The sequence below is a fragment of the Myotis brandtii genome, unplaced genomic scaffold (genome assembly GCF_000412655.1).
Source record: "Myotis brandtii unplaced genomic scaffold, ASM41265v1 scaffold161, whole genome shotgun sequence".
Lineage (NCBI taxonomy): Eukaryota > Metazoa > Chordata > Mammalia > Chiroptera > Vespertilionidae > Myotis > Myotis brandtii.
The window spans coordinates 154,409-165,012 of record NW_005355881.1 but is presented as its reverse complement, the minus strand read 5'-3'; the positions used below and the strand labels follow the sequence as shown (position 1 = coordinate 165,012).

General features: G+C 50.3%; 3 protein-coding genes across 9 annotated transcripts in view; 1 reads left to right on the top strand and 2 right to left on the bottom strand.

Moving 5' to 3' along the window:
• Nucleotides 1–440: 440 nt before the first annotated feature.
• SPATA25 (spermatogenesis associated 25) lies at nucleotides 441–2,009 on the top strand. Its single transcript, XM_005862144.2, has 2 exons — nucleotides 441–976; nucleotides 1,359–2,009. The coding sequence occupies exons 1-2, from the start codon at nucleotides 922–924 to the stop codon at nucleotides 1,988–1,990; spliced, it is 687 nt and encodes a 228-aa protein (XP_005862206.1). The 5' UTR covers nucleotides 441–921; the 3' UTR covers nucleotides 1,991–2,009.
• Nucleotides 2,010–2,721: 712 nt separating this feature from the next.
• ZSWIM1 (zinc finger, SWIM-type containing 1) lies at nucleotides 2,722–6,894 on the bottom strand. 5 transcript variants are annotated; one of them, XM_005862142.2, is made up of 3 exons: nucleotides 5,767–6,894; nucleotides 5,375–5,505; nucleotides 2,722–4,978 (listed from the first exon to the last, which is right to left on the bottom strand). In XM_005862142.2, the coding sequence occupies exon 3, from the start codon at nucleotides 4,833–4,835 to the stop codon at nucleotides 3,465–3,467; it is 1,371 nt and encodes a 456-aa protein (XP_005862204.1). In that variant the 5' UTR covers nucleotides 4,836–4,978; nucleotides 5,375–5,505; nucleotides 5,767–6,894; the 3' UTR covers nucleotides 2,722–3,464. The 5 variants fall into 5 exon arrangements, with proteins under 5 accessions (XP_005862204.1, XP_014391828.1, XP_005862203.1 ...); XM_014536342.1 differs by lacking the exon at nucleotides 5,375–5,505 and having other exon boundaries at nucleotides 5,715–6,894; XM_005862141.2 differs by lacking the exon at nucleotides 5,375–5,505 and having other exon boundaries at nucleotides 5,760–6,894.
• Nucleotides 6,895–7,480: 586 nt separating this feature from the next.
• Nucleotides 7,481–10,604, bottom strand: part of ZSWIM3 (zinc finger, SWIM-type containing 3) — a 19,714-nt gene continuing 16,590 nt past the window's right edge. For 2 of the 3 annotated variants that reach the window (XM_005862137.2, XM_014536339.1), the window contains exon 2: nucleotides 7,481–9,897. In XM_005862137.2, the coding sequence (XP_005862199.1) occupies nucleotides 7,965–9,830 (1,866 nt within the window). In that variant the 5' untranslated portion in view covers nucleotides 9,831–9,897 and the 3' untranslated portion in view covers nucleotides 7,481–7,964. Of the gene's footprint in view, nucleotides 9,898–9,982; nucleotides 10,119–10,604 lie in introns of those variants that run through there. The other variant, XM_014536340.1, reaches the window with a different exon arrangement.

The window sequence follows — 10,604 nt, the reverse complement described above, 5'->3', positions numbered from 1 at the left end:
GTCAGTGGTCGGCAAACTCATTAGTCAACAGAGCCAAATATCAACAGTACAATGATTGAAATTTCTTTTGAGAGCCAAATTTTTTAAACTTAAACTATATAGGTAGTTACATTGTTATTAACTTAATTAGGGTACTCCTAAGGATTAGGAAGAGCCACTCTCAGGGGGCCAAAGAGTCGCATGTGGCTCGAGAGCTGCAGTTTGCCAGCCATGGCCCTAGACCAGCCGTGGGCAAACTACGGCCCGGGCCCGCGGGGCCGGGCTGGGCCAGTTTGAAATAAAAAAAAACAAAAAAAAAAAAAAAAAAAAGACCGTACCCTTTTATGTAATGATGTTTACTTTGAATTTATATTAGTTCACACAAACACTCCATCCATGCTTTTGTTCCGGCCCTCCGGTCCAGTTTAAGAACCCATTGTGGCCCTCGAGTCAAAAAGTTTGCCCACCCCTGCCCTAGACCAACTACTTCATTTTGTTGATGGGAAACTGAAGCCCAGAGGTCATACAGGAAATGAATCGATGCAGAGAATCCCTTCTCTCACACTACAGCCACTAGACTCCATTATTTGTATCCCTGGTCATTTGGTTCCATACAAATGGTCTCATTTAGTTCTCACAACTTCTGGTGAGGTAGTGGGCAGTCATTACCCGCACTGTACCGATGAGGATATCAAGGAACAAAACTGTCCAGGAGACTTGCCCAAGGTAAAGGCAAGAACCTAGAATGCCCAGATCCTGGTTTAGTGCTCCTTTAACCCCATCCCATTGTCTTACAGAGGTTCTAGAATGAACAGGTCAATGTTGTGAGGTAGATTCCAGGTACAGAAGGGAGGGACTATGAGGTGACATTCTAGAAGGGTGGGGAGGGTAGGGGAGAGGGCCGAGGACTATTTCCTCACAAACAGGCGCTTTGGGGTAGCCATGTCCTATTTCATGTCTCCACAAACTCATCTAGGTCTTCTGCCTTCCGGCCAAGGTGAGAGAGGGGCTCTTGGAACTGGAATGGGTGTAACTTCCCCTGAGAACTTGCTTCCTGGCTCTGGGGAGGTGGTGGTTTCTGCTAAGCATTTTGGGGCTGGCCCCCAAGTCAGTTCTTATCAAAGAAAATCCATTCCCAAAGTGCTTGCCAATAGCTACCCACTTGCTCCCTCACTCATTCAACAAACACTTCTCCATCACTTAGAGCTGGGGACGGGGGTGTGGATGTTAGTATAATCTAGTTCCCAACCACTAGACAACCCTCTTCGGCTGGCCTTAATTGCTCCTGTTCCCAGTGCTCTGCTCCTATGCCCTGCCCCTCAGGGCCTCCTTCTCAAAGAGACCAAGAATAATAGTCCATCTCATTCCTGTCTCTGCAGGTGAGACTGCTTCTAGAGGCTCATCTCTTGGCCCCTATAGTCCTGTAGAGCCAGTGGTGGTGGCCTCTGGTGGACGAGGCCAACTGAACCAGAAACCTGAGCAGGTGGTACCTGCTGTCCAGGCCTGGGGCCCAACTCTGGCAGTGCCGGAAGCCAGGGGCTGCCCTGGGGGGCCTAGCTGGGAGACACTGCGGCAGAAGGAGTACGGCCGATACTGCCACAAGTTCCCCCATGTGAAGCAGCCTGAGAGCTTGGGCTGGGAGGATGGCTGCTCCAGAAGCAGAGCTCCCCACCTGGGTGGCTCCAGCAGGCCTGGGCCCCTACTACTGTGCGGGCTATCACCAGGAATTGTGCCGAAGCCCTCTGAGGCAGGGGGAAAGGAGGCCGGCTCCCAGCCCGACATCTGCATCCTTACCCTGGCCATGATGATTGCTGGCATCCCCACCGTGCCGGTCCCAGGCCTGCGGGAAGAGGACCTAATCCGGGCGGCTCAAGCTTTCATGATGGCCCATCCAGAGCCAGAGGGGGCTGTGGAGGGGGTGCAGTGGGGGCAGGTGCATGCCCGCACAGCCTCTGGGCACATGCCCCTAGTGAGATCCAGGAGGGGCCAGCCTCCTGGCTCCTGCTTGTAGCTGATGAAATAGCGTCAGACACAGAGGGTGGCTTCTCCGTATGATTTTTGGGCAGATAGGGTTGGGGGTGCCTCTGGCAGGGATGGGGATAGGGTGGGTGATTGAGCCACTCTGATGAATACCAGACCCCAGGAAGTTTCTCTAGATACCACCGAGCCAGGAGACAGGTCTTGTCAGAGTAATTATAATGAAAATTACCTGAGGTAGGGACCCTGCTTGGAGAGTGGAGGTTTCTTCTGTATTGTTTTGGGACTTGATCAAAACTTCTTGTACAAAGTCATAGGCAATGTGCATTTCCTCTTGCCTTACATTTCCCAGCCTGCTGAGGGCAGGTGATGAGACCACAGGCAAGGAAGGAAAATTAATACTTATTTGAGCACTCACTGGGCATCAGGCCCATTATATGCCCACTCCTTTAATCTTACCAGTGCTGTGAGGATCTTCACTTTTATAGACGAACAAATTGGGGCTTAGATGACTTGCCTGAAGTCCCATAGCTAGTAAAAAGCAGACCAGGTCTCAAAAATCAGGCAAGTAAGGAATCAGGATTTGCATGTAGCATCAGACTCCAAAATCTCTATTCTTTCCATGACATTTTCTAACGTGCCTTCTGCAAGATAAAAAACTAGACGAGTGCTAAAGTAGGCAACATTCAACTTTAATGACCTCAGGATGGGGCCGGGGTAGTAAAAAGACTGGAATCGAACCTGGGACCTTTCAGTCCGCAGGCCGACGCTCTATCCACTGAGCCAAACCGGTTTCGGCAGGATCTTCACTTTTATAGACGAACAAATTGGGGCTAGATGACTTGCCTGAAGTCCCATAGCTAGTAAACAGCAGACCAGGTCTCAAAAATCAGGCAAGTAAGGAATCAGGATTTGCATGTAGCATCAGACTCCAAAATCTCTATTCTTTCCATGACATTTTCTAACGTGCCTTCTGCAAGATAAAAAACTAGACGAGTGCTAAAGTAGGCAACATTCAACTTTAATGACCTCAGGATGGGGCCGGGGTAGTAAAAAGACTGGGAACCTGGCTGCACCAGCTCCTCTGAGGGGCCTCTTCCTCTGGGAGTCAGGAGAGTCATCTCATGACTGGGGTAACTTATCCCAGACCTTGATCTTTACCCACTGTCTGTACCTCTTATCTCAGAGCAGAGGTCACCTGTTTTGTAAGGCCCTTGAGCTAAGAATAGTTTTTACCTTTTCAAAAGGTTGGAAAAAACAAACAAAACCAAAACCAAGTACAATAGACTGTATATGGCCAGCAAAGCCTAAAATATTTACTGTCGGGCCCTTTGCAGAAAAGGTTTGCTGACTCCCGTCTTAGGAAACTAGACATATTGTAGGTAGCAGGAGGCAATAGAAGACCTCTGTTTTGTCCTGGAGGGAGGGTCCAGGGAAGTACAACAGTGAGTGTGTGTGTAGGGGAGGATGTGTGTACCTGTGTGTGAGCATCTCTTAGCACAGGGTAATCACAGCTGGACCTGCTCGTAAGGGCCGATCCAGATGTCGGCCAGTCTCCGCAGGGTGCTGTACCGCAGTTCAAACTCCTCCTGGCTGCAGTGTTGTAAGAGCTGACCCACCTGCTCAGTGAGGAGAGCCACAGCCAAGTGCTTATCCAGGTTCTCACTACACTTGCTGCCCAGGATGTCATCCAGACTAGCAGCACAGTCTGCTGTCCACTGAGGTGGCAGCATATTAGGCTGGAGCACCTGGTGCCGGGCACTGAGCATGGCCAGGATGTGGCGGCAGGGCAGGTGGAAGGCCTGGTTAAAGTAGCAGTTGCAGCTGGCAGGGGGCTGGGGCTGCACTCTATGGGTGTCTTCCAGGATTTGTACATTCACTTTTTCAGAGCCAGAGCCAATGAGCTGCATAGATTTCTGGACCACGGCAAGCTCACCCAGGCAGAGCTGGGCTGCTGGCTCTGTGCAGATGGTGTGGAGGGAGTGCTGGATGCAGTCTTCTACCAACTGTTCCACTTTGGGGCTCTGGGGGCTGACGTCCGAGGGGGCACAATTGCTCTGGGGACTCAGGCCCAGGCTGAGGACTGCCTTGTCCCCAGAGTTCTGCTGCATGAATCGGAGCAAGGAGGTTATGCCTTGTTCCACAGATGGGGTGGTGCCAAAGAACTGGCTGAGGATGCGGGTGGTGACCTCCAGGCCCTGGAAGTAGTGGCTGCTCTCGGCTTGGCTTCTCCGACGGTGGGCCAGCCAGATGCGGTCATTGAGCAGCCAGTATGAGTGTTGCTTGGTCAGCTGGTCTGGGGGGATGCAGTTGCTCAGGAGTGCATGTAACTTCCTCAGGTTGCCAGCAGTGGCCGAGCACATTGTGCTCTGCAGGGCGGTCAGGAGCACCTGCTTCACAGGCTGTTCGAGGGAAAGCTGATAGAACTTGTCCTGGAGGAACTTACAGATATGGAAGGCTGAGGGCAGGACCTCAGCTTTGGGGAACTCCATAGCTAGGATGGGCAGAGGGAAGAAGTAGGGATCTACCAGGATAGTACAGACTTTCTCCCAGGCTGGGTTAAACATCTTGAATACCTGGAACATCTGGGTCAGGCCTTCAGCATCCTCCTTGGCAGGAATGGCAAAGTAAACTGTCCGGGCAAGATGACCCTCCAGCTGCACCTGAGGGCCATCCACCAGGAAGGTATATAACACCTTGCCCGTTGGGTTATAGGTCCGGTGGATAAATAAGGTATCAGGGAAATGGGCAAAGATGTCCTGCATAAAGTTGCTCTGATAGTTGAGGGTATCTAACTTGGCAGGCTTGCTAACCTGGTACAGCAGCATAGATGGGCTTGGGTCCTCAAGGAGGAGCTCATTCAGCATTGTCAGGGCCATGGGGGAGATGGGAAATGTCTAGATGCCAAGGTCAAAATACTTCTCTGCGAGGCTGCTGTACAGGAGGCTCAGTCTCTCAAGCTCCAACTAAGTTGAGGCTTGAGGCTGGACTGTATTTCCCAGATCTTGTTCCAAAGAGGGGCCTATGGAGAGGAACACAGGTTTAAGGAGATAGTGGAGGCATGGCTCTTCAATTATCCAGACAATATTAATTGAGCGCTTACTGTGTATTAGCACTGTTCTGGGGGAGATAATACAATAAACATGTAAACAAATAAACGAGGACATATCAGATAATGAAGGTTACAAAGACCACAATTCTGGGTAACAGCAAGTAAACTGGGGGTGGAAGGAAACTTTAGCTAAGGTGGTCAGGGAAGTCCTTTCTGGGGGAAGGGAGGATGACATTGGAGCTGAGACCTAAATGATAAGCTAGCCATTTGGTTCCCTAAGATCTAAATGGGTGTGAAGGCGAGTGCTGCATATAGTCTGTTTTTTAAAATAGCATTTTAAATATTTGTACAGCACTCTATATTTACCTTTTGGCATCCATTCTTTCATGTGGTCCTGGTGTATACAAGAGAAATGCAATTGCCCCAAATTTGCTGTGTGATCTTGGGCAAGTCAGTGACACCTTCTGAGCCTCCATCTCTTCAGCCTTAAAACAGGGCTAACAAATATGCCGCTATGTAAACACCGACATGAAGAGCAAAGTTCTAGTCAAATGTTTCCACTATCTGACCCAAAAGCAGGTTACTGTCCCCATTTTACAGATGAGAAACTGAGGCTCAGAGAGGTTAAATGACTTGCCCAACATTATTCCGTAAGTAGCTGGACGCTGAGTCGCTGGCTCGGGACCCTGACTGCTTTCCAAAGTACCTGAGCTACATAAACCAGGGACAGAGCAAGGACGCGGCCTCTGACCTCTCACCTCCAGCCCGATGGGAGGATGTGGATGTCAGGCTCTTCCACACGGAGTCCGGCCGGAGCCAGAAGAGACGTCAACCTCCCACCCCCTTGGGAACCGTGTCCAGGCCGACCGTGAGCAGTGGCCTTACATCTCCACCCCTTCCGAAATCACTCACCCACAGGCTGGCTCAGCCGCCATTTCTCCCTATTTGACCCGGTCTCTGGCTCTGACTGACCTCTAGACTCACCAACCGCGGCGCCAGTTTCCTGTGACTCGGGCCAATGGCCTAAGGAGCTCACGTTAGGTCTTTCGAGCTCGGACCAATCGTAGCCCGGAAACTTGTAGGCGGTGCTGTTGCCAGGGTTACGAGGGGGCTCGGCTGGCGGTAACCAATAAGAGCCTGAGAATATTTGCTTCCAGGAGAGTCTGAGACCTGAACCTGGAACTCTGGAACCTTCTGTGTGTGGAACCGACTAGAAGGGCGTGTTACTATGGAAACGCCCTCAGCGGCCGAAAATGAAGTGGAAAATAAATAGTTGTGTTTCAAGATAGTTGTGTTTCAAGAATTTTCTTCTTGTCTAGTCAAATTCCAAAGGCCCCACGTGTGTGCGGGGGAGGGCGGTAGGAAAGGGTGCCTGTGTAGCTGTACTGAGTCTTCTGCCGTGGGGAAACTGAGGCCCAGGTTTCAAGTTCCGCCTCTAGGTCGGGGGTTAGGAGCCCAGCCCTTGGGTTTGAGAAAACCCAGATCTCCTTGAGAGAGCTTGGTGTTGCCCAGGCAACCCCTCCCCGTGTTTTACAGAAAGATCCGAAATGCAGCTGTGACTTGTTACGGTCATGGTGAACCAGTGCAAGAACCAAGACGACTGCCACCTTTGACCTCAGTTCCCCTGAAGATGGTTGGCTCTAGGTGATTAAGATTACAAGCTAGCAGCAACAAAAGTCAGTGTTGATGCTTGTAACTGTGGCGAAATGTTCCGTTTATATAAATCTAGAGGGGAAACTCGGCCAACACTGATTTTTGCAGGTGAGGAAACCCGGGTCAAAGAAACTAGGGACTTTCCTACAGGCTCCCTGCAAGCTGCGGGCAACTGATTAGAAGATTCCGGTTTCGCCCGGCCCGCGTGGCTCAGTGGATGGAGCGCCGGCCTGCGGACTCAAGGGTCCCAGGTTCCATTCTGGTCAAGGGCATGTACCTTGGTTGCTGGCACATACCCAGTGGGGAGTGTGCAGGAGGCAGCTGATAGATGTTTCTCTCTCGTTGATCTTTCTGACTCTCTGTCCCTCTCCCTTCCTCTCTGTGAAAAATCAATAAAATATATTTAAAAAAAAAAAAGATTCCGGTTGAGCGTGGACCTATGAACCACGAGATCACGGTTCCATTACTGGTCAGGGCACATGCCCAGGTTGCAGGCTCTATCCCCAGTGTGGGGTGTACAGGAGGCAGCTGATCAATAATTCTCTCTCATCACTGATGCGTCTCTCTCTCTCTCCCTCTCTGAAATCAATAAAAATATATTAAAAAATAAAATACATAAAAAGATTCCGGTTTCTTCCCTCCCTATTTGGCCTCATCCTGTTGGAATATGAAGCAGCCTGAAATCAACGTTGAAGGGTTTGGTTGGTAGGAAGGGGATGAAGTGGTGGATTAAGTCTTTGAATTTGGAGCATCAAGTTGTTTTGCTTCACAACCCCCACTTGATTCCGTCCCTATTCAAGCAGCACACATTTCCCTTGATTTTATTTAAAAAAAACACAACAAAAACCTTTAATATGAATAAAAATAGACACACATAACAGATTCTTTGTAAAGAGCAGCAATAATCAAGGATCACCCTCCTCCCCTTGTCCCTGAAAACAAGCCCTTTTACCTGGTCCATTTCATCTCACCCTATCCTGGGTCATGAGGTTCATCTCTGTAAAGTGAATAAGATCTGTTCTCAGGGATTGGGGGAGACAGAGGGATGACCTTTCAACATGGAGACAACTTTGGCCTTAAACAATGAATGGGGTTCCCAAAGCATGCCAAAGGTAGGGCAAAAAAGGGGGAAATTCAAAGGACTGTCACAAGTGGGATCCTCTTCTCTCTACTGTAACAATCTTCCTAGCTCTACCTAGGAAGGCATTGGTTAAAATCCTGACCCCTAGCATGACCTGCCCACTGTGAGCTCTCAGACTCCCAAGGAGAGGGGTCTGTGGTTCAATGCGCCACAGCAAGTGCTTTAATCATGAATCGTGGCTCCAGCAAGAGGGAATCCCTCCCCTTCCTCCTGTTTTCCCCAGAGAAAAGGGAGGCGGCCCACATCCTTGAAGTCCCCTGGCTGCTGAGTGGGCGCAGGTGGCTGGTAAGGATCAGCCCAGATGTCCACAATCTTGCGCAAGGTGGAAAAGCGCTCCTCCAGCTCTGGCCCCTCACTCTGCATTAGCAGGTTTGCTAGTTCCCTGCTTAGGTCCTGGATCATGTCCTTCCTTCCTGGCTTCCCAGGCTGGCCTGTGTTGGGGACCACAACAGGGTCCCGGAGCTCCCCACTAGGCCCAAGGAGGTGCTGGTACCTCTTTTGCCACCGGCGACAAACCATAGTTTCACCCACTGGCTTCTGGCTGTTGTGTAGCAGGGCCAAAATGTGTCGGCACGGCAGGTGGTACCGTTGTTGAAAGGAACAGCTACAGCTACAGCCATCTTTGCTAACCTGGTGAGAGTCCTCCAGCAGCTTAATGTCCACTGAGGAGCCAGCCATATCCATCAGGTGGGTCGAGTTCTGTGCCACCTCCCATTCATTGTAGCACAGCTTATAGGCCAGTTCGAAGCCACTCTGGTGCAAGGTGTCTAGCATGCCACCCTGGAAGGGCTGCACCTGTGGCTGCTGCTCCACCCGCACCTGCTGTGGGGGTGGCTTTGTCTCTTTCATGGGGGGCCTGCTGAGGCTCCCTCCACAGATTTCAAAAGGCTTTTTGGACTTTGGTAACATGCTTGCTGTCCGGGCTTTCTTTGACTTGGGAGGAGCTGTGGGCAAGTTTTTCACACCTTTGGTATTAAAGAAGTCGATGTAATCCACAAAGTGGAGGATGCAGTCCAGCAGGGACTGCTGTTTCCTAAAGAGACTGGACACCTTGCTGGTGACGATGTCTAGGCTGTCCATGTAGGTGTTACACGCATGCAGGCCCTTCCTGACGTGCATGTACCACAGCAGTTCACAGGAGAACCAGTGGGTCTGCAGGAAGCTGAAGAGCTCCTCATCCAGTAGGGCTTGGGACATCTGACAGAGATTCTGCAGGCTGGCATCAGAGGTGACAAACACAGCCTCCCGTAGGGCTTCCTTCATGAGAATTTTAAAGGATAGATTTGCCGAACTACGATGCAACTTCTTCTTTAGGAGTCGGGTTGTGTGGTAGATGGAAAGGAGAATTCGGGCAGCAGGGAAGATTTCCTGCAGGATGGCTCGGTGAGGGAAGGATGGGTCCACAAAGATTACCTTGATCTTGGGCCAATCTGAGTTGAACTCTGTGAAGATACCCAGCATCTTGGCCACAGACGTGGCTGTCTCGGCCCTGAGCACAGCAAAGTGTACCACTCGACTCTCTCGCTCCTTGTTCTCCACCAAGAACGCGTACAGGATGTGGCCCTGGGCATTCTCCACCCGGTGCAGCAAGAGATTCTCTGGGAAGCGGATGAACAGGTTGCTCATCTTGCTGCTCTGAAAGCTGAGCCGGTCCAGGTCTTGGCTGTTTCCTACACTGAGGGAGGCCATGGAACCCTCATCCACCTTAAGAAAGTTCTTCATCACTTTCGCTATCTTGGCCAGGTCAGAAGGAGTGATCCCCTCCCGCTCTGGCTTTGAGGCTGCTTGGACCTCACCTAAGCAAAATGAAGGTTCAGCCGGGGGCTTCTCAGCCCTGGTAAGGTCTTTTTTAAATGTGGGCTGCTCAGGCTCAGGTTTCTGCAGATACGTCGTCTTTTGAGATTCAGCAGTGTCTCCTTCAGGATCCGCAGTTTTGGAGTCAACATGTATATGCTGGGTGTTGAGTTCACTGATAAATAATCTATCCAGTTTCTCATTGTACTGCAGGAGCAAGTATGCTGGGCACATGTCCGCCTCTGGTGTTCTCTTCCTGTTTGACTGGATCCGACTACAGACAAATTTCACCTGCACATATCTAGGGAAAGTAGAAGGGACAATGAGAAAGGTGCTGACCACCCCCTTTCTTTTACAAGACAAGGCCCTCTTGGACTTGGACTTACAGTGGCTGATATATTTTCTGGAGACCACAGTGCAGTGTAGGATGTAGGGAAGGAAGATTTATGTTTACACTCCAATTCCAGAGTATGCAGATTTTTCTTCAAGACCCCATCTAGCTAAAACTCCCTTCATTTTCATCTACTGCAGTTCTAAGCCCCAACTCCTTTCATTCACTCTAAAGACCCCATCTAGCTAAAACTCCCTTCATTTTCATCTGCAGTTCTAAGCCCCAACTCCTTTCATTCACTCTGTTGCCCATCTGTAGCTGCCGACAATTCAATCGGAGCAAAATACAAAGGAAAACAGATAAGAGGCAATAGCAGAGTACCTAGCTGGTTACTGTTTAAAATGTTCCCTTCTGCCCGGCCAGTGTTGCTCAGTGGTTGAGCATCAACATATGAACTGGGAGGTCAGGGTTTGATTCCTGGTCAGGGCACATGCCCAGGTTGCGGGCTCAATCCCCAGTAGGGGTCTTGCAGGAGGTAGCTCATCAATGATTCCCTCTCATCAATGATGTTTCTCTCTCTCGTCTCCCTTTCTTTCGCTGAAATCAATCAATCAATCAATCAATCAATAATCTATACATATAAAAGCCAAGTGAAAAAAAAAAAAAGCCAAGCGACC